This window comes from Heterocephalus glaber, unplaced genomic scaffold, assembly GCF_053883595.1.
Source record: "Heterocephalus glaber isolate CG9 unplaced genomic scaffold, H.glaber_assembly_v1.0 deba00001687, whole genome shotgun sequence".
NCBI classification, from domain to species: Eukaryota; Metazoa; Chordata; class Mammalia; order Rodentia; family Bathyergidae; genus Heterocephalus; species Heterocephalus glaber.
The window spans coordinates 914,873-940,161 of NW_028258412.1; the positions used below are offsets into that span (position 1 = coordinate 914,873).

A 25,289-nucleotide genomic window follows, 5' to 3' on the forward strand; every position below is an offset into this window, starting at 1 on the left:
CGTGACTGGAGCCTGATGGCTTCCTGTGCTTTGGGCTTAGGCAGGAGGTGGTCTTTACAAGCCTCTAGCTCCTGCTTCCCCAGAGGCCAGACCTGAAGGTCAAAGCTGAGAGTTACCCACTCTGGGGCACAATAACCTTCAGGGAACACCTCATGGGGAGTGTTCTTCTGCCTGTCTGCCCCAGTGGGCTGGCGCAAAGACCTTGAAGCCACCAGGCACGTCTGGGGCTCCTTGTGCACCCACGTGCCCACCTGCCCAGCCCCATCCCTACCCACTTCCTCTGGAGCCACAAGGCCTTGTGGAGCTGCAGGGAGCCAATTATTCCCAAGGCAAGGCGGCTAAAGATAATTAGGAGACAGGCTTTTAATGCAGAGTGAGCTCTGGGGTGCATCCGCCACACCAGGACTTGAGGACTTGGCGGCCCACCAAACCCCAGGCCTAAATGGGAGTCCCATGTGCTGCCATCTGCCTGGGGAGGTGGCATTTTTCTGGCAGCAGAGTGGGGAAGACAGGTGCTGAGGTGTGGCCCAGCAGATGCTCAGGACCCTGGAAGTGAAATCTAGCCCCTGACCCACCTCCTCTGCCTTCAGGAGGCTCTTTTCTTGTGCAGAAAATCACAGTGGTCCTTAAACTTGAGCTCACTGTGGCCTAGAACTGCCCCATCTCAGTGGAGAGAATATCTGCATTCTGGGCTGCAGGCTTGGGGCAGTGGCCACACTCCCACCAAGTCTCCCTCCCTTCTAATTGGGCAGAGAAAAAGGAAAAACAAGTGTTTCCTATTAAAACAGGCAGAACCTTCCAACCCCAGTCCCTGACATGATGCCCCAGAATTGTCACATGCCCCACACCCCAGAAAGAAGGAGGCACATCTGTGCCACCCCCACTTGGGCCCAGCACAGGCAAGTCCTGAGCGGGAAATCAGCCCTGGCTCTGAGCTGACCAATCAGCATGGGTAGGGGTGGGTCACCTGGGAACCTCTGGGTTCAGAGTCTGGGGGCTCCAGCTCAGGGGAGCAGCACCCTCCCAGCCCTTCCTCTAGGGAGAGCCTGGCCCTCCTGGGGCAGCTCGGTCTCCTCTCACAGGGACCCTGAGGTGGGGTATGCATACGGAGGCAAAGGCTGTGGCCAGGCAGACCAGCTTCTCTGTCCCCTGATCCAGCTCACTGCATCCGCCCCTGAAAAGTGAGTCATCCCCCCTAAACTCCAGGCAGATGAGAGGGATGAGTAATGAATGACCAACGAGTGCTCAGTAAAGAATCTGGCTGAGGTTGGGGGAGTGCAGCCAGCCACAGTGGGGTCTTGGAGCACATTCTGGGCAGTGGCAGAAGGGCAAAGTTGCAGAAGTAGCTGCTTGCTCACTGATCCAAGAAATAGGAAGAACATTTGAGCTGGGATGGAATGATGTGGGGGCAACAGACATGATACACAGACAGCCTCTGGCTCTAAGAGACAGAACCCTTACCACAAATGGAGTGAGATGGTAAAGGGGATTTGTGGAAAGAGTCCCAGTAGAGTGGATTTCAGGTGTGGCTTGATCAAGGCTCAACTCTGCTCTTCAGGGTTCCCTTGGCCATGCTGTCCTGTGGGCCCACTTCATCTTCTGGGCAGCACCCCCATCTAGACCTCTCACCCCAGCTGTCCATCAGCCACCTTGGGCTCCATCCTCGATGCACCAAGCTAGACTATCACCAGCCTAGAGCAGCCCACAGCAACCTGGCTGGCCTAAGCTCTGCTTGTTTCTAATCAGCAGGGAAAAGTCTGCTGACAGGTCCACTGCTGAAGGTGGGAGAAACAGGTGTGGGAAACAGGTGTGGGAGGAGCAGGGCTGTTCCTTGGTGAAGCGGGTACCCCTAGAGGCAGGTGCACTAGGGTTCCAGAGGGTCCAGTGTGCATGTCTGGTGGCAGGAACTGGGCACAGGAGTGTGTGACCGTGTGGCTGGGTTGCAGCAAGGACTGTGAGCCTCACTAGTCACACTTGTGAATTCTACTTGCAGACAGACATAGGATGTGATCACTCGAGGGAGAAGGCCAATGGCTTGGTGTGCTCTCAGTGAAAAATTCTAGATGCCACCTGTGGGGCTGAGGAGCTAAGAGGGCTGCACCCGGGCTGATGGGAAGGAATTGGAACTAGCAGCCTTGAAGCTGAGAGCTCTCCACCACTGGATGACACCATGGACCAATCACCAGTTGAGGCCACAATGCCCTGCAACCCTCAAGGTGCTGAGCTCAAGGCAGGTTCACATGGATCCCACCCATGCCCACCTTTATGGGGACCTGGTTCTGCATGGCCACTGACTGCCACTGGCCACCACCCTGGAGGAGCCACACCATGTGTGTCCACAGATGTTACTGCCTCTCCAGCCCACCTGCCAGGTGAGGGGTCTCCATGTGGCTCACTGAAGCTGGTGCTGAGGGACACAGAGTGCTAAAGTCTCACTAGACCCTCCTGGGCCCAAGGGTGTAGAACACCAGGTTCTGAGCTGGTAAGGACAACATTCAGGAGGGTAACCCATTAGAAGGACAGTAAAGGTTATGCAGAGGGCCACATGTTCAGCATGGGCAGCAGGAGAAGGTCCTGAACAGGGGTGGCCCCCAGGCCAGCAGCTGGGCTGAGGTCAGTAGCGGGAAGGGTGAGACCTGGCCTCCTCCTACAGTGGCCTGGCCAGGGTCTGGGGTGTCTTAGAGGTGGGACAAGGGTTCCAGGGGTTGGAGGCAGAGTTGCAGGGGTGCCGGTGGGCTGCAGTTGGCTTAAGTGCTGGCCTGCAGCTCTGCAACTCCATGGCCCTCTACTGCCCTCTGCTGTCTATCTCGGTCACTGCAGGACTGGCCCTCTGCAGAGACCAGCACTACCCACCTGTCCTGGCCCACCTGCCAGCCCAGGCAGGAGCCCGAAGGGTGTAAATCCCATCTGAGGGTTTTTTGCAGGGGCCAGAGGCTATGCTGACCCTTGTGCCTAGCCTTTCGTAGGCCGGAAGGCCTGGTGGGCTCTCTGGTGGGCAGCCTGGGGTTCCAGTACTAAAGACAAGAGGGGCCCAGAGAGGCTGAGCTCCTACCCAAGGTCAAGGTTAGTGGCACAGAATGCTCCTTACCAGGAGAGAGACAGCAACAAGAGGATCCTCTGCATGGCCATGGCCCAGTGGACAGGACACCCCACCCAAGGCCCACACTGCAGCTCCCCATTCAGGCTCTTGGGGGGTCTGAGGTCATCCAAGTACAGGTTCACCAACTGCTTCCTGCCTTCTGCCTCCAACTGCACCCTGAACAAGGACCTCTGCCCATTCCCTCCCACTTTAGGACTTGCTATTCAGACCCAGGGGCAGTTCCTTTATGGTGCACTTTCTCTGTGTGCCACAGAGATGTGGACATTAAAAATGCTCCCATCCATCTTAATAGCATTGAATACATACAGTTAAAATCAAGCCACCCATCCATAGGACACAGGAGTGCACTTAAAGTGAGATCGACACCAGGGACATGGCCAGGCTCAGCCCACATGTGGCCTCTAGGGCCCCTAGAAAGGGGGGTGCTCCAGATGGGCTGGGATGGGGGTAGCAGGGACTCAGGGAGGTCAGACCCAAAGAGGGGGATATGTAGAGGTAGGGATTGGGATAGGCAGCGATTTAAGAGACTGAGGCCCAGCTCAGGGAAACTGAGGCCTTGGGGAGGCCAGGACTGGGAATGATAGTCCAGCACAGCCTTGAGCTGGGGCTAGACTGTGGGTGGCCTTGCTGTTGACAGAAAGACCCTGCACACCTAAGCTGGCTCCTAGAGGCATTTCTACACCTTCTACAGATGCTACCCCTGGTGCCAGAGCCGAGCCTGGGCAGGACTCCATGAAGGGCTCAGTGGGGAGAGCACTGCTGACCAAACAGACAGTTGGATGAGAAACTCCCTCCTGGCTCCTTTCCTTCCAGAATGTCACCCAGAGCCTGCCCTGTTTTTTGGGAAAGAGCTCCCGGGGTGTCTCCCTTGCTGCTGGTAGGGACAATTGGAAAAATCTTCTGGTTTGGTCACACCCTCTCAGACCATTGAGAGCTGTGTGCCCAGTGTGGACTGTTGAGTGTCCAGAGAACCTTTCCTACCACTGGGTCTGTTCCAGGCCACTACAGGGCCTATTCTTGAATGTTTAGTCCCCTGTGAGGACACAGGTGGATGTGAAGAAGGAGCACTAGGAATATGGAAACAGGGCAGGTGAGAATTTCCACAAAAGAGGGAAGACATGGCCCACGATGAGGAGGGAAGGTCCAGAGCAAATACATCAGGGAGAATTTTTAATGAAATACAGGGTAGAGTAGAGCAGTATGCAGTGACCAAGTGGTCTCAGGTGGTTATACATGTGTGAAAGTGGGTGCACATCACTTCCATGCAGGGTGGTGGGTTTACATAAGCCTCACACATACACCAGGGGCAGGACCAGTGTCCCACTTGTACATGAGCTTGTGCACATATGGGTGTGCACGCATCTCTGTGTGAATACACAACATGCCTATGTACATATGCATCGTGTCAAAGAAAAGGGACTGGAGAAAAACCACCTCAGGCATCCTCCCTGCCTTCTGCCCTGGGTGCTGCGATTTCACAGTAGGTGGTTGTCTGCATCACCTTCCCCATATTCACTGCACATCCACTGGAGCATATGTTAGCTTTATGACCAGGAAGGAAACAAGTTTTTTCAAAGCACCAGACGGTGTTCAGAGCATGCAAAGGCCTCTGGGAGGCTTACGGGGAGGGTTAGGGCTGGAGGGTGGTGGCTGCACAGGGCCCAAGGGATAGTGACAGAACTTTGCTTTATGTACTTAGTTTTCAAGTTGTATTTTATTTTCAATTGACACATAATAATTATAGATATTTATGGGATCAATGTGATTTTTGATATATGTACATATTGTGTAATGATCAAATAAGAGAAGTAACATGTGTATCACCTCAAATATTTATTGTTTCTAATCAGTGAAAGCATTTGATTTTTTTTTTTTTTGTATCAGGGATCGAACTCAGGACCTAGTGCTTGCCAGGCAGGGGCAGTGCCACTGAACCACACCCCCAGTCCACTGAAAGCATTTGAAATCCTGTCTTCTAGCTATTTTGAAATACCCACTACAATATTGTTAACCATATAGTCACCCTACTGTGCAACAGACCAGAATGTATTCTTCCTAACTGTAACTAGTACCTGTTGACCAATCTCTCGCTGTCTCCTCTCCCTCTAGCCCTTCCTGTGATAACCACTATTCTGCTCTCTTCTCCTATGAGATCAACTTTTTAGCTTCCATGTGTGAGTGAGATCATGTAACATTTGTCTTTCTGTACCTAGCCTACTCTCCTTAATATAACATCCCCCAGGTTCACCCAAGTAATTACAAACGAGAGAATTTCACTCTTTTTTGTAGCTAAATGGTATTCCATTGTATATACCACATTTTCTTTAACCATTTATCCATTGATGAACACATAGGTTGATTCTTCATCTTGGTTATTGTGAATAATGCTGCAATAAATATGGAAATGCAGATGTCTTTTTGACACACTGATTTCATTTCTTTTGGATACAGACCCAATGGTGAGATTGCTGGATCTAAAATTCCTATGGAAAAAACAGAAGATCCAAAATAGCCAAAGCAATTTTGAGCAAGAAGATAAAAGCTGGAAGCATCACACTGTCTGATTTCAAAATATACTATAAAGTTATAGTAGCCAAACCAGCACAGTGCTGGCATAAAAACAGATGCACGGGCCAAACAGAATTGAGAGCCTAGAAATAAACCCATACATTTGCAGCCAACCAATTTCCAACAAAGTTGCCAAGAACACATTGGGAAAGGACAGACTCTTCAAGAAATGGTGCTGGGAAACTTGGATACTCAGGGCTCCATTCTGGAACTGTGCCCTTATACATGCCACCTCACCGCAGACACCCCATAGCCTCTGGGTGAGCCTGGCTCCCGAGGCCCCCTCTGGGCTGACTTCCTTACGGCTCTGCAGGTAGAAACAGGGGACTCCATTCTGTCATTCACCTCAGTACCTCCAGGCCAACCATTGCTCCCAAACTCAGGTGCTTGCCTGGGCTGGGCATCCTTCACACCACAGCCCAGCCTCAGATCCCCAGAGAGGGCACAGGGACCCCCAGTGTCATGTTCTTTTGCTTCTCCTTCCTCCAGCTGGAAGCATCTGAGTGGGCAGGGATCCCAGCTCTCCTGCCTTTACTTCCTCCTGGGGGCTTCCTCTTGGTTCTCTGCTCTTGTGGTAGGTATGCACTGGCCTGTCCCTTCTGTGGGAGGTTTCTCAGGTAAGGTCCCCCAGCTCCCCACCCCATTCACATACATGTGGGTTTAAACACCAATCAGAGGCAGGGAAAACCCCATATGCATTGCTGTCAGGGACAACAGGGTCTGCCGCAGCCCAAAGCCATTTCTCAGCCCAACCCTGCAAGTCAGGTTTCCTTTTAGGGGCTGCAGAGGCCCAGCACACCTGCAGACAATTGCTGTCAGCACCTGGGAGTCTGAGCTGTAGCTGCCTCCCCAGCAGGGGCAGTGGGATGCTCAAGAGGACATCTGTCATGTGCAACTCACAGGGCTAGGGAGGCTAAGGTCAGCATTGCCCAGCACCTGGTGGGACAGCAAGTACCAACAATAAAGCCTGGCCACAGCAAGGATAGGAAATCAATGCTGGGCAGAAGGACTAATTGCAAGCACACTGGGGGTTCAGGGCAAGGCCGATCCTGGGGCGCACATGCCAGGAGCAGTTCCCCACCTCAGGCTCCCAACCACACTCAGAGCTACCCCCAGGGAGGGAATAGAGGCCTCGGATGGCCCTAGAGACACTTCTGGCCAGCACCAGCCAGCACCAGCCAAACAAATCCCAGACAACCCAGCTCTAAGGGCTCTAAGGGCACCAGCTCCTCCTCTTGTGGGGGAGGCAGGACACGTCTCTGCCCAGTTCTGATGGTGACACATTACAAAATAAACTATAGGGTTATTTCGTGGTGTTATTGCTTTTGTAAGAAATGACAGAGGCTCTCTATAAAAAGAGCAATCGATGCAAAAACATTACTGTAAAGATGAAGGCTCATCCTGCGTCTGCTTGCCTTGGTTCCCATGACCCTCCCCCACCCTCACCCCCTACCCCCAATCCTCCACCCCCATCCCTCACCTGTGTGTTCAGGTAGCTAGGCCCATGTGTGCCCATGTTGCTAGCACCTAGGTAGCTGCCCATCTTAGCATCTTGGGACACCTCATAGTGCTCGGAGCCTGTGGTAGACTTTTAAGTAATTCCTGAGCCTTTTTTTTTTTTGGTACCAGGGATCAAACTCCAGCCTTTGCGCTTACGAAGCAGGTAGCGAAACCACTGAGCTAAATCCCAGGCCCTCCTGAGCCTTTCTTACCAGGACCCTTGGCTCTGGCCACTGCCTGGAAGATCAGGACTTGAAGGCTCAGGGAGAGGTCCCAGCTCAGCCATATCACCCTGGACCCAGTATGCCATCCCAGGAAAGCAGGCAGGACAGGCTCTGAATATGCTGCCAGTTGACCACTAGCTGAGACCTTGGTTGAAATGCCTCCCATACCATCCTCAGTGGATGGCCTCTGCAGGAGAGACTGTGCGGCTGCAGGAGAGAGGACCTTTCAGTTGTGATATGTGCAGCCTCCATCTGTCCCAACACTCCAAGCAAGGGCTCTCATCTCTGTGACTGCCCTGGTTCTTGATGTCCTGACACACCTTGAGGGAGCTCCTAACTTCTCCCCACACCCAGACCCCAGGAGAGGCTCTGGTTTCGCATCTCCTATTTAGGAGCTGAGGATGATGGGGCCCACTGAGGGCCGGGCCTCTCCCCAGGCTGCTAGAGAGAAAAGAAAGAACATGAAACATCCATGAAAAAGTAACAGGGGCTACCAGATGCTCCCAGGACACTCTCCTAGCTGGAAAGGGGCAGACTTGAGGATGTGTCCAGCTGATAGACAGGGATCCTGACCATGACTTCTTGGTTGGGTCAAAGTCTCTCTGTGAACTATGGACTGTCTCCTTGTGTTTTCTGGAGTCCTGGCTATCCTTCCCCCAGCCAGGACCTCTTTGATCTCATCTCAGCTGTTCCCACTCTGGGAAACCCCCAGCTCCTGAGTGGGTGCCTGGGAGGCACAGCCAGCTCAAGGTGGCTGGCTGGGCACAAAAGTCCAGGCCAGACCAGGACCTGGGGTCGGTAGGCAAGCTCACAACTGCACATCATGAACTTCCCACCTAGGGGAAGGGACTACTATGGCTGAGGAGCTGGGCAGCTCTCATCTGGTAAGACACCCGGCAGGGACAGGACCATTTCCACCTTTGCCCAGGGCTGGGAAAGGCTTGTTTTTATTACCCTGACTCAGGCTGGCTAGAGGCCACAGTCAAAAGGCATCACTCAGGCTTTTTGTTTTTTGTTTTTTTAATATGGGGCTACTATTTAAACATGTAAAACAATCCTTTTGGTATCACAAAAGTCACAAATGCTTTTTGAGATAAAAAGCTCAAAGTAGACAGAAGTATATGAAGTAACAAGCCTCTGTCCTGGCCACCCTCCTGGGAAACCCCTGTTGACCACCGCCCAGCAGCCATAGCCAGTACCCCCCCTTCCCCAAAACCTTAGGGAGAGGCCAAGTGGGCCTCATGGAGTGGCCAGGCCCTGCTCCTGGGGGAGGAATCCAGGGTACCCCCTGGCTTACCCAGACACCCACAAGCACTCGAATGGGCTAAAGCAGAGAAGATATGGTCAGGTGGGGGGACAGTGCATCCTGGCTGCTGGTTCAGCGTCACGGAGCATCCTGGTTTCTGGTGGAACCCAGAGGAGCCTGTGTGGCATATCCTCAGGAATCCCACCTAGGTCTGAACAGGCCAGGCCCCACAAAGTGTGTGTGTGTGAGCGTGTGTGCCCCCGGGAGAGGCTGCAGGGAGACCAAACTGGAAGGCCTGTGCCTCTGACATTCTTCCCAGGACCTATAGGTCCCTGGGAACCTACCACCTCTTACCTCACCTCCACTGCCAACAGGGTCACCAGCCACCCTGCAGGAAGGCTCTAGAGGGCACAGCCACATCATGACCACCAGGATTGATGCCAGCAAAGACATCCCCTTCAAAATAGGGTAGGCCCTGTCTGTAACCTGTTCTTTTCAAGCCCTGCCTCAACTTCTCCAAGGCAGCAGCCAGATTTCCCCAGGGTTCCCGCTCAGCCTGCCATGAGACCGGGTGTCCTGAGGCTTTTCTACAGTCTTTCCAGTCCCCCATTTAGGCAGTGAGATCACAGCTCTGGTGTATTGGGTGCTGAGTGAAAGTCAGATGCTGGGTGGAACAAGTTCAGTGAATGCCACATCTTGGCAACAACCGCAGGGCGTAGGTATTAGTCTTCTCTTTTCCCCGTGGAAGAAGTCCCAAACACAATCTGAACCAGTGACTTCCCTCTGCAGTTCATGTGCTCTTTTGTGGAGCTGTGGCCAGGACATAAGAACTGGGATCAGCACTGAGGTCAATATCATCATGTTATCATCATCTTCCCCCCTTGCAAACCTGCTGTACCCAATAAAGACCTCTTGTACCCCAAGCTTTCTTCCTCTCCACACACAGAATCTCCTTCATCAACCACAAAGATGCACATGTTTCTCTGGCCTCGAGTCTGTGTCTCCTATAGCCTAGGGCCTCGGTTCCTTTTGGCTGTGGCTGTACGGGACTCCTACATTCCTGCCTCCCCAACCTACAGGCCACAGGAAGAAGCTGGCCACCTTGAGAGGGGAGTGGGTTTTGTGAGTCTAGCACATACCTGACACTTGGAAAAGGTAAAAATCTGAGGACAGTGACCTTGGCTTTACATCTTGCTCTGAGCACTAGATCAAGTTGTGTCTCCTCTCTGATCCTCAGTTTCCTCTACATAAAACAAAACAGTAGTTGTATCTCTTGCCTGGGAAAGTTGTAAACATTATCAGCAGTCAGAATACACCTTGATTTTACAAGGAAAGAATCTAGAGGGGAAATTTAGATACTTTCTCTCGTATGAATATTGAAAGTAATTATATGAAGTGGCAAAGCATGATGGCATCCACGTAAACATAGTGGCATGCTCTGTGATCCAGCAGACAATCTTAACCTAAAGAAATGCAATCATATTTTATTAGCTCTGAAATAAAAGAATAAAATGACATAGCTAAATAGAACTCGAGTAGGATGTATGATCACTGGCATGGAGTGGGTAACGGGATAACGTGCTGATGAGGGGATTTACGACGTGCAAGGAAAGCAAATACGGGCCTCAGTTTGGTGCAGGCAGATAATAGGAAGACAAGCCCCAAATTAAACAAATGTGAATGCATTCCTCTGTATGCAGACAGAGCACATATATCAGTAGAAGTGGGAACAGAGCAAGCAGTGAAATGCCACAAATCAGAATGTGCAGAGCAGGGAGCCATGACTCAGGAAGACAGACAACTATTTCAGGAAATATAGGCAAGAGGCACATGGCAAAGTTTGACAGAGCTCATGTCACAATCAACCATTTTATCTGCCCACCAAGGGATCTGTAAGGGTCCTGAGTTGGCTGGGTGGTAGCATGGTGGTCCCTTTGCCATCTAAGTTCTGTCCCCTGGCTGCTTCCTCCTTGGGAGCCCTGGTTGTTCTGGTGACTGGCTCAACCTGGGTGAGGATGGGGGTGTCAGCAGTAAGGCTCTTGCTGTGTGCCCAAGTCTGGTTCTTCAATCTGCCTCTGCCTTGGGAACCAGAGGAAAGTAGCCTCTCCCTCCACCCCCAGGGCTCACCTCCACCTAGTCCCCATTCAGGAGGACCCAACTCCTGACTCCCACCAGGATCTTCTGACACTGGGGGCTATCTTTCTTCCAAAATGGGTCATTAGCTGGCATTGCAGGGGCCCACCCACCAAGGGTTCCTGGCAGATCCAGCTTCTTAGTGTTTATGGAGTGCCTTTGAAGCTCAGGTGTTTCATTTATTGCTGTGTTCAGCTGGCCTCACCTGGCTATGGACTTTCTGGATGTAAATATTCCAACTTTGAACCTTTGTTTTTTAAAAAAGTAAATAAAACAGCTTTGTTGAGATACAAATGATATGCCATATAATTCACCCATTTTCAAGGGCACTATTGAATGGTTTTTATTGTACATCCATCCCTCCTTATCCACAGATCTGAATCAGTGCATTCAACTAACTGAAGATATAAGAGTCAACTGGAGACTGGATAAAGAAAGTGTGGTTTTTTAAAAAAATAAAATGGAGTACTACTCAGCCATAAAAAATGAGAAATTAGAGACATTTATAGCTAAATGGATGCACATTGAGGCAATACTCTTAAGTGAAATAAATAGGACACACATGTATAAATACCAAATAGTTTCTCTAGTGTAAGAAAATGAAAGTGTAAATAAGGACTAAAAGGTATAATAGATAATGTGAAATAGGAAGAAAGGGGGCAAAGGGAAAGGGGAAGTGGGAGGGGTAGGGGAAAGGAAAGAAGGGAATGGAATTAATATGAGAAAATGGAAACAAAGTCTTTGTAAATAGGGAGGGATGGAAGGATTGAAGGGAGGACGGGGAAGGGGGAAAAATAAGAACCAAGAGAGATTATGTAAAGATGCAAATTTCCAACGATTAATGTCATTATATTGTATACCTAAAATGTACCAATGGTTAGAATGAATAATTGATAATGCAAAATAGGAAGAAAAGGTCCAAAGGGGTAGGAGGAGAGGGAGGGGCAGGGGAAAGGAAAGAGGGAAAGGAAAAATTATGAGAAATGGAAAAAATGGAAACAAAGTCTTTGTAAATAGGGAAGGGTGGAGGGGGTGAAGGGAGGGCTGGGAATAGGGAAAAAAATAAGAACCAAGATGCATCATGTAAAGGTACAATTCCCAATGAGAAATGTAAATGTATTGTATACCTAAAATGTACCAATAAAAGAATTTAAAAAAAAAATATATATATATATATATGGAAAAAAGAGCTGTGGTCATGGCATGTCACTGGTTGCTTGCTTTTGCTGACTTCTGCCCACCATGAGCTGTTTCTCCTCTGCAATGCCCCTCTGCCATGCCACCCTACCTTGGAGCCAGTCAACTATGGACTGAAATCTCTACAAACTGTAAGCCAAATAAACCTTTCTTCCTTTAACTTTGAGTGTCTGGTATTTTATCTCAGCAACGAGAAAAGTAACTAAGACAGGCTATATGCAAATTCCATGCATATAGGGAATCTGAGCATCTGCCAATTTTGGTATTCATAAAGCATTTTCCAGGATGCTGAGGGGATGACTGTATTTACAAGACTGGGCAAACATCGTTGCTATCTAGTCCCAGAATATTTTCCTACCTGAAAAAACTCCACACTCATTAGCCATCACTTTCATTCCTCCAAGACCCTCATTTCCAGGCAACAATGTGCTCTATGAATTTGTATCTATGAGATTTCTCTGTGGATTTCTTTATTCTGAACACTTCACATTCTGTATATGGAATCATACACCAGGTGGCCTTTTCATTTAGCATAATATTTTTAAGGTTCATCCATGCCATGACATGTTCAGGTTTCACCCATTCCCTTTTCAAAGCTGAATAATATTTGATTGTATAGATGGACCATATTTTGTTTACTCATTTGTTCATTGATGGACATCTGAGTTGTTTATGTATTTTGGCTATTTGATTAATGTTGCTATCAACTTGGAATAACAGCCACCATCCCCATAGCTGCTTCTGCTGGGTAGGGGGACAAGGGATGATAACTATTCCCATAAAGGTAGCTATTGACCAATATTAACTAAAATTGTAGAACTTCATCAAGCTGCAACCTGGATGCTATAAGTGGTCTATTAGATTCCAGAGTTCCAAAATACAGCTGTCCTTTGATACCTGCAGGGTACAAAAATCTATGATGATGGGCCGGGGATTTAGCTCAGTGGTTTTGCCACCTGCTATGCAAGTGCAAGGATCTGAGCTCGATCCCCAGGACCCCCCCCAAAAAAATCTATGATGCTTAAATCCCTTGTATAAAATGGCAGAGTATTTGCATATAACTAATGCAGATCCTGCCATAGACTCTATATCACCTTTAGATTACTTATCATAACTAATACAATGTCCAAGCTATGTAAATTGTTATTCTGTATTGTTTAGGGAATGATGACAAGAAAAAAAGTGTGTTCATGTTCAGTACATTTTTTTCCTAAATGCTGTATTTGATTCTTGGTTGGTTGAAGACTGTTTGTTTTAGTTCAACTGTTGTCCAGAGGAGGGACAGGTTCCTGGGCTTCCTGCTCTGCCGTCTTCCTTGGTCTCCCTCTTGAACACTGTTTTTGAACCACAAGTTGCAGAGTGAAAGTTTTGCTGTAATACAGGAGGCAAGACATGCAGTAGGACTCTCCCACCTGGCATGAGGCAGGATTGAGAATACTTTGGGGATCATCCCAGGTGGCTGGGGTGCTGGAGCTAGTCTGGGTGTCACCAATGTTCACTGTGTGACAGTGACCACCTTGTCTGTGAGCTTTGCTTTGGCCTTATCTGGATTGTTCCAAGCACTTTAGTTTAGATGTTCTGGTGTGTCTGGACCCAGAACAGGGATGGAAAAGTCTAAGCTCTTAGCTGGTGCTGTCCTGCACGTGCAGGGGGGAGGCTATGTGAGGCTGTGCCAACCTGGCATCATTCCACACACTCAATCTCTTTGTCAAAAGTGTGTGTAATATGGATAGTTGTCAGCTTCCTCCTTTATACTGCAGTGGGTGGTGATATAGCTGGAGAGGCCAATTGATCCCCTTTCCCCCTGTCTCTAATACAGTACATTCGAGTGGGGTTTCTGGGGTGGACCCGGATCATGTAGAAAATGAGCTGACCACAACGCAGCTCTTTCTGGGGAGGTCAGGGCCAAGGTCAAGGTTGGCTCTTCCCACTTCCTCAAGCATGGCCCCAATATCAACTGGCACGCCCACATGGTGCTCCTTCTCCTGGCACAAGATACCTGGGTAGAACTGAGGCTTAGGAAGCTGGAGTCCAATCCTGGTAATGAGGAAGAGATGCTTTTGGAGAATGCAGCCCAAGCTGACTTGGCATGGCTGCCAGAAGAGAGGATATGGCATAAAAGGGTGTGTCTGTATAGAAAGCAGAAGCAAAGCCATCAGGAAGCCAATAGGCCCTGCCCACGACCTGCCTGCAGAGGGTCTTACCTAGGCCAGGCCCCTTGGCCTTTAGGGTGCTAGACAACGATCAAGTGTGATCCAGGGTGACTCCTGGAGGATGAACCTTGAAACCATAGTCGTTAGCCTAGACCAGTGGTGGCAAACCTATGGCGTGCATGCCACAACGGACTGTTTGTATCATTAAATGCTCTAAAAGGGTCACCATCATTGGCCTAGACCCTGGGATCAAACTTCCAATATCATTCTTCTTCCTCTCTCTTTCCTTCCTTCCTTCAGTAAGGACACATCAAGGTGTCAGCAAATGTGGCTGGGATACAGCAGTCAGCCACAGCAATAAGTGCAAAAGAGAGAACTGCGGCCAAGCGGGTGCCCAGGCCACCCTGGGTGTCGAGAAGGGCCTATGGGGGGTGCCTGTCAAGCTGAGCCTGAGGAGGAAGAGGAATGAGGACAAAGGGGGAGGATGCCCAAGAGCAGTGTGGGGCTCAGAGGAGGGACAAGAGAGGAATGGGGGGAGATAGGCAGAGGCTACCAGAAGAAGGGATGATCATTGTGAAAGGAAAGTGGGGAAGACTGTGGCGGCCATGGCCAGATGCCCTGGCTGGCCTGCTCCTTGGAGGCCGAGTTTCTGAGCTGTTGGAGGAACCTCTGAGCTCCTACCTCTGAGTCTGGACTTATCTGCTGCTTTTGTTTCTGCCCTTTTTCTTTAATTCCAGAAGAAGGAAGAGAGGCAGTGGCAGTGATGGTGTCTCTAGGGGCATCTGGCAATGTCTGGAGACATTTTTGTCATAACTGTGTGTGTGTGTGTGTGTGTGTGTGTGTGTGTTCTCGAGCTTTTGACATCTGATAGGTAGAGGCCAGGGAGGAAGATAAACATCCTGGAACGCTCAGGACAGTCCTCACCACAAAGAATTATTTGGCAACAAATGTTAACAGTCCTAAGATACTGCTAGTCCCCTACTCTGGACACAGGGAGGAAGGATGCCACCCACAATTAGACCCAGGCTCTGTGGGGAAGCAGGATCTTTAGGGAGAGGGACAAAGGGTCGGGTGATAAGGAAGGATGTCCTAATGGCAAGTCCCTGTAGGCAGTGATATCTGATGTTGGAGCCTCTGGCTGTCCAAAATGTGGGAAGGAGAGGCAGAGGGGGCAGAGTGTGGGAAGGCCTTTGGGGTAGATGGAGGCCTGAGCGAAGTGGCAAAGCAGGGGCTCATTGTTCCATGGCTAGGTCAGCAGAGACAAGGTGGCAAGGTGGAGGGTGGAGGACTCTTGGGGGAGCCTGGACATCCCTGCTTCCTCCTGGGACGGTGGTCGGGTTAGATGACAGAAAAGAGGCAGCACCGAGCAAGACTCTTTCCCACGCAGGCGTGGTGGTGGGTGGGTGGCAATGGGGAGAAGGCGGAGAGGACGGCTTCCAGAACACCTCTTTGTAAACCAGAGGACAAGCTAGACCACCTTCCAGGGGCCTCAGCTGTGTATTCACGCGGTTCAACCATCAGGGGGCCCAGGTCTGCAGAAGGGCGACGGTGTGTTATAGAGCTAACCGGCGGGCTCGGGACCTACCCATCCCGCTGGGGGACCTCAGAAACTCTCGAGCAAACGACACACAGGGTCTCCGGCCCCGCTCCTTAGGACGCGGGGTCTCCAGCGGGGCGGGTGGCGTTCCTGGTGGACAGACGTAGAAACAAGGACTCCCACGTGAGCCTGACGCCGCGTTGAGTGTCGAGCTCGACCGGAGGCGCTCGCTCGGTGGGCGGAGCCTACCTCCAGGCGCAAAGCTCTTGGGAGTGCGAGGCGGGGCCTCACAGAAAGGGCGTGGCTCGGAGCGCCGGGCGGGAGTGGAAGAGTCTCCTCAGGGGGCGGAGCCTCTGAAATGTGCGGGCCGGTACTACTATTTAAGCACCCCTGGCACGTGCGATCCCTAGCCATGGCTCTCAGACGCTTCCTTTCCTCGTTGAGTCCCCGCACGCCCGGCTTCGCGCCGTTGTCCACTGCGCCAGTGGCCCGCGAGCGGCCCACCGCAGGCCCGGGGGCCCAGCCGGGATGCGGGGCGGGCGAGACAGTGCGGCCGCCGGTGCCCGCCGTGGATTTTGGCAACCCACAGGAGGCCTATCGCAGCCGGCATAGCTGGGAGCTGGCGCGCAGCCTGCTGGTGCTGCGCTTGTGCGCCTCGCCCACGCTGCTAGCGCACCACGAGCAGGTGCGTGGGTGGGCAGGTGGCTGCGTGGGCGGGCAGGTGGGCCAGGGCTGCGCGGAACCACATTGTGGAGTTTGGAATTGTGAAGCAGGGTGCGTCTTACAGAGTGAGACAAGTCAGGAAGGGAGGCGTTTCCTGCATTCCTTTTCCAACCTCCTGATTCTTTACTTGTCAGTTAATACCCATTAAAAAACAAAGACTTAAAAAAAAAAAAAAAAAGAAAAAAAAAAGACTAGTTAATTTTGAAGTACATTACTCGCAGGAATACAAAGTTATTGCCTGGAATTTAAAATTATCCCCAAAGGGAAATCTGAGGATATTGGAGAGGCTGTGACCTGGGATCCTGGAGTTCTACAAGCCGTGACCCAATGCTCCCCCAGACAGGCCACTATGAACAATGTTGAGGAAAATGGGAAGCTGCCCAAACAACCAGCTTTAAACTTTAACACGGCAACTGCTATAGCTTGTGTTTAGGGGTCCCCCCAAAGCCTCATGTGGTCTCATGAGGGGATTTTTCAGAGGTGAGTGAATCTAGAGTGTGTGGCTGATTCTTGGTGCAATGCTAGGCCCAAAGGCACAGGTATTAAGGATGTGAGTGCTATCTGCCCTAGGTAGTCTGAATGAGATAAAAGGAGCCAAAAGACTTCCCTTGTTGCTTTTGCTGTCTTCTACTGCCAGGAACTGTTGCTCTTCTCCCACTTTGCCTTGGAGCCAGCTAATTACTAACTATAAGCTAAATAAACTTTTCCCCCTTTAACTTGGGTGTCAGGTATTTTGACTCAGTGACTAGAGAAAAGTAACTAACGGCAGTTTTAAGTAGCATGAGGGCTTTTAGGAGGTAAAAAGCAGAACAAAGCCTTGGCCAAGCTGGGAATATCAGAGGTGACAGTAACTTCAAGGTGACCCTGGAAAATTTGCCGGGGACCAATTGTAAGTGGTCTTTCTGGTGTCAGTGGCTCAGTGCCTGATGCTGGAGGAAATGGGCAGAAGCCAGGTCCAGGATCTGTGAGCTTCTCACCAGAACCCAGTTGAGTGGGCTGGCTAGGAAACAGTCCTCCCCTATCTCCTGGCCTGCGGGAGAACTCCTCTTGCTGAGGACCCAGGTTAGGACAGTGGGATTGTCAGTCAGACCTGCTCCGGGATGTCAGGGTACAGGAGCTGAGTTTGGGGCTCAGAACTCAGTTGGGGACCACGCTTATCTAAGAACAGTCTTTTTGAGGTTTTAGAGAAGTCCAGGGCTTCCATTCTTAAATGTGAGCTGGCATAGGAGTGACAGGACAGATGACGGGTGGGGGCAGCGAGAACAGAGAACCAGCCAGGCTGTTGTTGCTTCCTGTGCATTTGTTTAAGTCTTTTACAGTGAAAATGAATGTATATGCTAGTGGTGCAAGTCTCTAATCCTCAAAGGATACCCTCACCAGAGAAGAGACACCACAGTGGCTTTAAAGGGGCCACTGGCTCTGGAAGTGGCTGTTATCAGCCTTGCCAGTGTGCTTCCAGAGCCCTTTGTTGCAGGGCACCTTCTCCTGGCATGTGATGGACTCAGGCAGCTGTTTCCTAGCCCACTTTGTGGAGAGCAGAGGGTCAGCATGCAGCATATGCAAGAGCTTACAGCCTGTCTCTGGACCCTGTCTGTGTAATTGGGATTCCCAGAACCAGCGCAACATTGCTGCTGCTCCTCTGAGTGGAGCTACTGTGGCAAAGTTAAGTAGTTAGTTAGATGAGGTCACCTGGCCCCGTTCCGGGAACTTCGAAGTTACCCACCATCCCTCAAGGTGTGTTCCTGGTAATTCTCTCAGCTGATGTAGACATCAGAGGTGCATTTCCAGAGCTGAGTAAGGGTTTTCAGGTCCTTTAGTCTGCCCCGCCTGCCACTTGGACGCTATCTGATTTATGCAAGATCTGTCTTTTCCTCCCAGCTACTCCTGAGTGTTGCTCTGGCAACAATCAAAGTTGGCTGTGTCCTATAGGCCCCTGACTCTGGCTTGGGCTTGGTGAGACTCAGAGATCCATCCTTATCTGTTGTTGGCACATTTTCCAGTTTCTAATCCACTTGATAAATGAATGAAATGCAGAAAAATCATAGTGCACAGAGGCTGTGAGAATTCAGGAGTGATTGCCTGCACAGCCTTTGGGAGGATGGCCGGTGTTTAGTCCAGTGGGAAAGGCACTGCTCTGGGGATGAAGATGTTTGACTTGCTAATGCTTTGGCTTAGGTTACAGGTGATTTCTCACAAAAGAGGAGTTCCATTGTCGGTGTGGCTTGACAAACCCTAGTCCTTTTCTATCTTAGAGCTGAGTTGGTGAGGGGCTGTGCGGGTTTCATACATGGTGGTGACTGTGCTTCTGAGCATCCAGCAACCTCTGGTTATCCCCATTTCCTCCTTTCTTGGCTCTGCTCCTATGAGAGTTTCCCTTGTTCTCTGTGTCAGCTTCTCGCCTTGCCAAGTCCCCCTGCCCTGGAGGTAGGTTAGCAAACTAACCCCGCTCCTGGCCATAGGCCTGCCTCTGTCTCCCCATTCTGGATCATGTGTGGAGTGATCTTGCTACGTTCTTTTTGAGATCTCCCTCCCCTAATGGTGTCAGTGCTTTCTGTTTCCTTCATTAGTTTCACTTTTCTGAAACTGTGCTTGGCACATAGCAGTTTGGGACATTTGAAGGAATGATGGCAGAAATTCAAGACGTGAGGTGTAATTGGGAGGAAAACTGAAACCATTTTCTGGGCAGCTGTCTTCCCCAGGGCATGTCTGTCAGGGTAGCTGGTCAGCCCTGGACAAGAGCCCCTGGTCCCAGAGTGGGCTCTTTTCTCACAGACCCTTGTAGACCATCACCTGGCTTACTGTCAGAGCATGCCTCATTCCAGCTGAGTGCAAGCTCAGCCTGAGTTTTGTATGTGTTCATCATTCTGCAACTGTTCAAGGGCTGGCCTTGTGCCAGGTACTATTTTGGGGACTTAGAATAAGAGTGAACAAAACCACTGAGAAATCTGGGCACTCACATTGTCAAAAGTAGTCTCAGATCCTTCTCCCTGACAGAGCTACAGAGGTGTGGATGTGGAGAGTATTATGAAAATGTCCCTGCTGACCCAAGGACACTGACCACACTCTTCTTTACCCATCAAACAGTGGTCAAGCACCTGTGTGCCCTGGGGCGACCTGTGAGCTGGGCCCCTCGTGGGGAGTCCACAAGGGAATAGTGTGCTTGCAGCTTCAGGGAGACCAGAGTGGGTGGAGGGCCAAGGGGTGGCACCTTGGTCATGCCATTCTGCCCTGGATAAGGACTGGCTCACAGTTGCTGTGCCGCCCCCGGTGGTCTTCCCTGGAGACTATATGGAGGCTCTGGTTACAGTGAAGAATGTAGGGAGGTATAAGCAGGGCTCCTGGGGAAAAGGTGGATGGGAGCCCAAACAGCTTCTTACCTTTGCCTTTCAGCTGCTCCACACTGCCAGGAAACTAGTAGGGCAGAGACTGTTCGATAAGCTGATGAAGATGACTTTCTATGGGCATTTTGTGGCTGGTGAGGATGAGGAGTCCATTCGACCCCTGATCCAGCACAACAGGGCCTTTGGCGTTGGCTGCATTTTGGACTACGGAGTGGAAGAAGATCTGAGCCCCGAGGAGGCGAAGCACAAGGAGATGGAGTAAGGCCTGCCTGTCCAGAGCTGCACAGGAGTCTCCTGGTGATCCCAAAGTGCCCTGGGGCTGTTGGGGGCCATGTCCCGCTACTGGGCTTCAGCCTTGGCTAGGTGGAGGCCAAGGCTGGGAGAGTCATTGGCCTGATTACTGGGGGTCCTCTGAGGATCTGCCTGGAGGTCTTGAGTTTTTGCTTTGTACAAAATGACAGTCTGGGCTTTTGTAGAAAGCTTGGGGTGTGTGTGTGTGTGTGTGTGTGTGTGTGTGTGTGTGTGTGTGTGTGTGTGTGTGTGTGTGTGTGTGAGTCCAGAGGAGACGGGAGGTTAAGAGTCTGCAAACCATGGCCTTCAACCCTACCCAGACCCCCACCTGGTTGTGTACAATTTGCAAGCTATGAATGGTTTTTTCGTTTTATTTGTTTATTTAAATTATTTTGTGGTACTGGCAGGTGAACTAAGGAACTTCACACCGAGTTACATCCCAAGGTGTTTTTTTAATTTTTGAGACAGGGTCTTGTTAAGTTACCCAGGCTGAGCTCATACTTGCAGTCCTCCTGCTTCAGCTTCCAGCGTGCACCATCATGCCTGGCTGCGTTTTAAAATGATTTAAAAAATAAATCAAAACAAGAATTCTGTTTTGTGAGATACAAAAATTATATGAAATTCAAATTGCTTTTGCCCTACAGGGCTGGAGTTGTGTAAATGTGTGGCTTCTAGGACTGAGAATATGTACTACTTGGATGTTCATTTCCTGGCTCTGGTGCAGGAGACTGCTCTGGCTTCCTGCTCTGCTATAGTCTCTCTTCCCAGGGATTCCTAACTGCCTGGGTAGGTCCCAACACCCTAGTCTGTCTGGCCCCAGCCCCATGAAATAGTTTTCTAATCTGCAGGTAGCTCTGCCTGGAGGGTGTGGAACTGCCCAGACAGGCCTCTAAAGTGAGGGAGGGAATTGTAGCCAGGAGCAGTGTAGTGGCCTGGCCAGAGCCTCCTCCTCCCATATCACTGACTGGCTGCAAGGCCACCACCTGGGAAGTGAGTATGGGGAACAGATTCTTCTGATCGGTGGACAGAAGGACAGGCCGAAGTTGTCCTCTAGGGTAGGGGTTGACTCATAGGAGGTCCCAGCAAGACCAGCCCTTTCTTTGGCAAAGTGCTGGTGCTTTCAACCCTCAGGCCAGGCCCTCACAGGGATTTGGGGTGCTCCCAGCCCTGGTTGAGGCTGTGCCAACCTACCTGAAGCTTGGGACACGCCCACTGTGGACCCTGTCAGGCCTCAGTGTTTGTTTTGCCCCCCTTATTCCCCAACACACACCTCAGCCCTCCCACCAGGGCTGCAGAGAAGGGGCAGGAAAAGGCAGTCACATGAGGCCTCCAGCCATGGAACGGAATGTCCCAGCCTTGTCTCAGCATGCTGGCTCACGGCTGATTGGCCAGGGGAGCCCAGCCCCTGCCTGGCCATTGGCTGTTTTGAAGGCGGGATACTCCACTGGCAGCACCCTTGTGAGGCTCACTGCCAGGCTTCAGCTTTTATTGAGGCCACTGTGAATAAATAACTAACATGCTGTGCAGCATTAGTCTAGGCTGGATGAAGATTTTGAGGTTTCACAGTGATAGTTCTTCTCAGGATACCTTTGATAGGAAAAGACTCCTTTCCTAGGGCAGCCTGACTCCTCCCTGGCCTGCAACTGAGCCTTTGGAGGTGGGTGTGAGTGTGCCTTGCCTTGCCCCGCCCCCCACCTCCAAAGGCTGTGCCTCCATTGGGCTGCTCAGCTGTTGATGGCTGCTTATCCTGCAGGAACCCCACTCAGGCTCTGACATAAGTGGGGGTCCTTTCCTGACCTAACAAGTGACAACTGGCCAGTGCCAGAGGCAGGGTATGCCCAGCTTGGCTGGCAGCTCTACCTTCAGAGGGGCCCAGGCCATAGTGGGGGGCTGGCCATGTAGGTGCCTCTCAGCATCCACACCGATTGGCTGCAGGGCCCTCCAGGTGTACCCTGGCAGTCGTGACCAGCCCCACAGACCCCTGTGTGGGGAACTGCTTCAGCATCCATTTCGGGAGGCCCAGAGACCTATCTTCCTCCTAACCCATCCTCCTGTCACAAGGCTCATAGGCTGTATTCTTGCAGAGGCCACCATTCTCAGTGAAGTCCACGGTGTAGTCCCTGGCCTGACTCAAGAAAGCACAGAAAAGATGGGGGCCAGGCCCAGCAGTGATGTTTGGTGGTGAAACCACAGCAAACATGTTAACTAGACTGTGGGCTTCATGGTTATAGGACTGAACTTTCCCATTGTGGGTTATTTGGGCCTCAGAGGCCCTAAGTCTGTCCCTCCTTGCCATGAGGACTTTTGGTTGTACTTGGGCCTCTGCTTGAAGGGATGGGGCTGTCCCTGCCACTGGGCTTGTTGATATCTACATCACGGGCCTTAGGAGGGGACCAGGGAGCTCCCTGTTCCTGGCAAGGAGGTCAAGTGCAGGGCCAGCCTGCTCACTCATTACAGAGTCACAACATTGTGACATCTATCCCTCTTCTTTTTTGTTATTACATCTTGTCAGCATGAGGTGGCTGGAGCAGTAGCTGCCTACCCAGCTTCTGTTTCCAGGCTGTGACCTTGTGAGCTATGATGCCATATGGGGAGTCCTAGGGCCTTAGAGCCTAGCCCCACTATGACTTCTGGGTCCCGATCTGCATATTCTGGCTCAAAGTCCCCAGATAAGGACCCTGGGGGAGGAGTCAGGGCTGAGGGGAGGGATTCCTGGCATGTGGCTTGGTGGCCCAGGACTTGCTTCCTGAGCAGTGAGGTCAGAAGCCACCACAGGCAAGGCCCCCTGATGCATGAGCCCTGTGAAGGTGCATTTATGGTTCTACCTTTGCCCCAAAGGATGGTGAGGAAGAAACTGCTGTTCTTTCCTGTGGGTCACGGGTTAGCCCCGATACTGCTAGTCACAAGGCTGAGCTCAGTCTCTCTGAGGCAGCTGATTTAATACAGCTTTAAATGCAAAGGCTGATGATAGACAAAGCCAGATTGGGTCCAACAGGGTAGGGCCAGGGTGAATTTCCCCTTCCTTCATAACAACTAACCATGTGCTGTCCCACATGGCACAGCCTTGGAACTGAGGAGGAGGATGGCATTTGCTATGGTTCTGGCAGGGATCCTGGCATTGGTGGGAAGAATGGTATCAGGAGCGGGTACAATGGAGGAGGGAGGGACCAGTGGCCATGGGGTAGGGACAGGCCAGACAGTGACAGTTGAGGGAGTGGATGGAGGCTGGAGCCCAGAGCTCAGCCTAGGGCTGTGGTCCTAAGGAGCCTGGAGACTTGACAGGTTGAGGGAGGTCAGAGGAAGGGAGCCTCACTGCTGGATTTGGGGAACTTTGTGTGCAGGGTGGTTTCTGGCTTGCATTCTTCTTGACCATGTGTGGCTCTGTGTTCCCGCCTTTCCTTGGAAGAAGCAGTACCCTCCTCACTTGCTTCTTTCAAGAAGGAGCCGAATGCCCCGGGCTGTTCTGGAAATCCAGGAAGATAGTTTTCATTACTCTTTGCCAATAGGGAGGGGCTCCACCCACAAGAAATTGGAGGTTCTTGAGGACATGGGGCTCCAGGGCCCCAGAGCTGCTGCCCTTCTCTGGCCCAGGTGGTTATGCCCAAAGCCTGAGGTGGGGCTGGGCCTGCCCAGGCTAACTCCCAGTTGGGCTGTGTCTTGGGGCCAGCCCTGTCATGTTCATGGGAGGGTCCACGACTCAGCCTCATCTTCCCCTTTCTCTCTCTCTCTCTCTCTCTCTCTCTCTCTCTCTCTCTCTCTCTCTCTCTCTCCCTCCCCCTCTCCCCCTCTCCCCCTCTCTCTCCTTCTTATCACCTGCAGCCCAGGTATGTGACCCTGATCTTTGCCTCTTCCTCTTCCCTGCAGGTCTTGCGCCTCTGCAGCCGAGAGGGATAGCAGTGGTGAGTAAGGCAGATGCTGTCCCACACCCATGTGTACCTTAGTAACCCAGGAGACACCTTGGTTCTTGGCCCAAGCATTCCCTGGGGAGGAGGACAGTGCCCCATGCTCCTCCCTGTGCCCAGCACTCTTGGTCTGGCTCTGTGTGCCCTCAGACACCTGAAAGCACCCTGGCAAGGAATGGGCCCTACTTATTCTTGTTTTTTTTTTTTTTTTTTTTGGTACTGGGGATCAAACTCGAGTCCTTGCACTTGTGCAGCAGGCAGTGAAACCACTGAGCTAAATCCCCAGCCCTGGCCCTACTTATTCTTACAGGCCTCTCAGTAGACTCAGTTCCCTTGGGCTTCAGCCTTTGTTCTGGAGCCTTGGCCTTCTTGGTCTGGTTTGCCTCATGCTGAGGGTGAACCAGAGGCACATGCACTCCAAATGGGGGACCAGCAAGGAAGGGGCACATGGTTGACTGAGATGAGGGGAGTGAGGGAGCTATGGCATGCAGAGCCCAGGAGTCCAGATGGAGCCTGTGCTGAGGGTGGTGTGGTCCTGGGACTCAGCTTGTGTGTGCCGAAGTGGGGTATTGGAGCATGTGTATGTGCTTAGGCCATGTGTCCACCTTTCCAGGCACCGATAAGAGGGAAAAGCATTACCAAGCCCACCATGCCTTTGGAGACCGTAGGGATGGTGTTGTCAGTGCCCACACGTACTTTTATGCCAATGAAGCCAAGTGTGACAGCTACATGGAGAACTTCCTGCGCTGCATCGAAGCCTCAGGTAGAGCCCTCCATGTTGGCTGCATTCCTGCCAGGCGTCAGCCTGGGAAGGTCCCTGGACAGGTGGTCCCTGAGATTCAGGTTGGTGAAGAATGTGGGGACCAGAGTGAGGGCTGATCCTAGCTCACACTGCACTTGTGCCATGTGCAGACCCTTGCTGCCCTGTCCCACACTCTTGCCCCTTGGGGTGTGGTGCCCAGTCATGGAGCTCTAGAGGTAGTCAGTGTCAGTAGACTGAGCCACCCCTAGACTTGGGGAGCCCATCCTCTATGACAGGAAACCTCTCCCTGGTATAGCCTTTCGGGTTATGGAGGGCAGGGGAGGCAATTTGAGCCATGGAGTCATGGATCCTGAGGGCCAGCACAGTCCCCAGCCACCCAGTTCCCTGCTGTCAGTGAGTGCCAGTGGTCCTGTGCCTTCTGAACATTTTCAGATCAGAGACAGTGATGCTGGGAAGCACCATCTGTTGGGTTGGGGGTCCCCAGCAGTCAGGCCAGTGCTCCACCTGTCCCTTGCCTGGGCAGTGATGGCAAGCAGAAGTAAAAATGAGCACCCTCTGTGGTCCAGCTTCTGCTCCACTTGGTATTTCTGTGTCCTGTGACCCATGGATGG

General features: G+C 51.5%; 1 protein-coding gene and 1 long non-coding RNA gene across 4 annotated transcripts in view; one reads left to right on the forward strand and one right to left on the reverse strand.

The window, feature by feature from the left end:
* Positions 1 to 13,136: 13,136 nt before the first annotated feature.
* On the reverse strand, positions 13,137 to 15,867 carry LOC110348806 (uncharacterized). The gene is made up of 3 exons (XR_002394378.2): positions 15,707 to 15,867; positions 13,968 to 14,097; positions 13,137 to 13,302 (listed from the first exon to the last, which is right to left on the reverse strand). It is a non-coding gene; the product is annotated as an uncharacterized LOC110348806 (long non-coding RNA).
* Positions 15,868 to 15,953: 86 nt separating this feature from the next.
* The window catches only part of Prodh (proline dehydrogenase 1), a 32,493-nt gene continuing 23,157 nt past the window's right edge, over positions 15,954 to 25,289 (forward strand). For 2 of the 3 annotated variants that reach the window (XM_004843302.4, XM_087198530.1), the window contains exons 1-4: positions 15,992 to 16,343; positions 19,772 to 19,980; positions 23,878 to 23,912; positions 24,529 to 24,678. In XM_004843302.4, coding sequence (XP_004843359.1) covers positions 16,017 to 16,343; positions 19,772 to 19,980; positions 23,878 to 23,912; positions 24,529 to 24,678 — 721 coding nt within the window. In that variant the 5' untranslated portion in view covers positions 15,992 to 16,016. Of the gene's footprint in view, positions 16,344 to 19,771; positions 19,981 to 23,877; positions 23,913 to 24,528; positions 24,679 to 25,289 lie in introns of all 3 variants that reach the window. The other variant, XM_004843301.4, reaches the window with a different exon arrangement.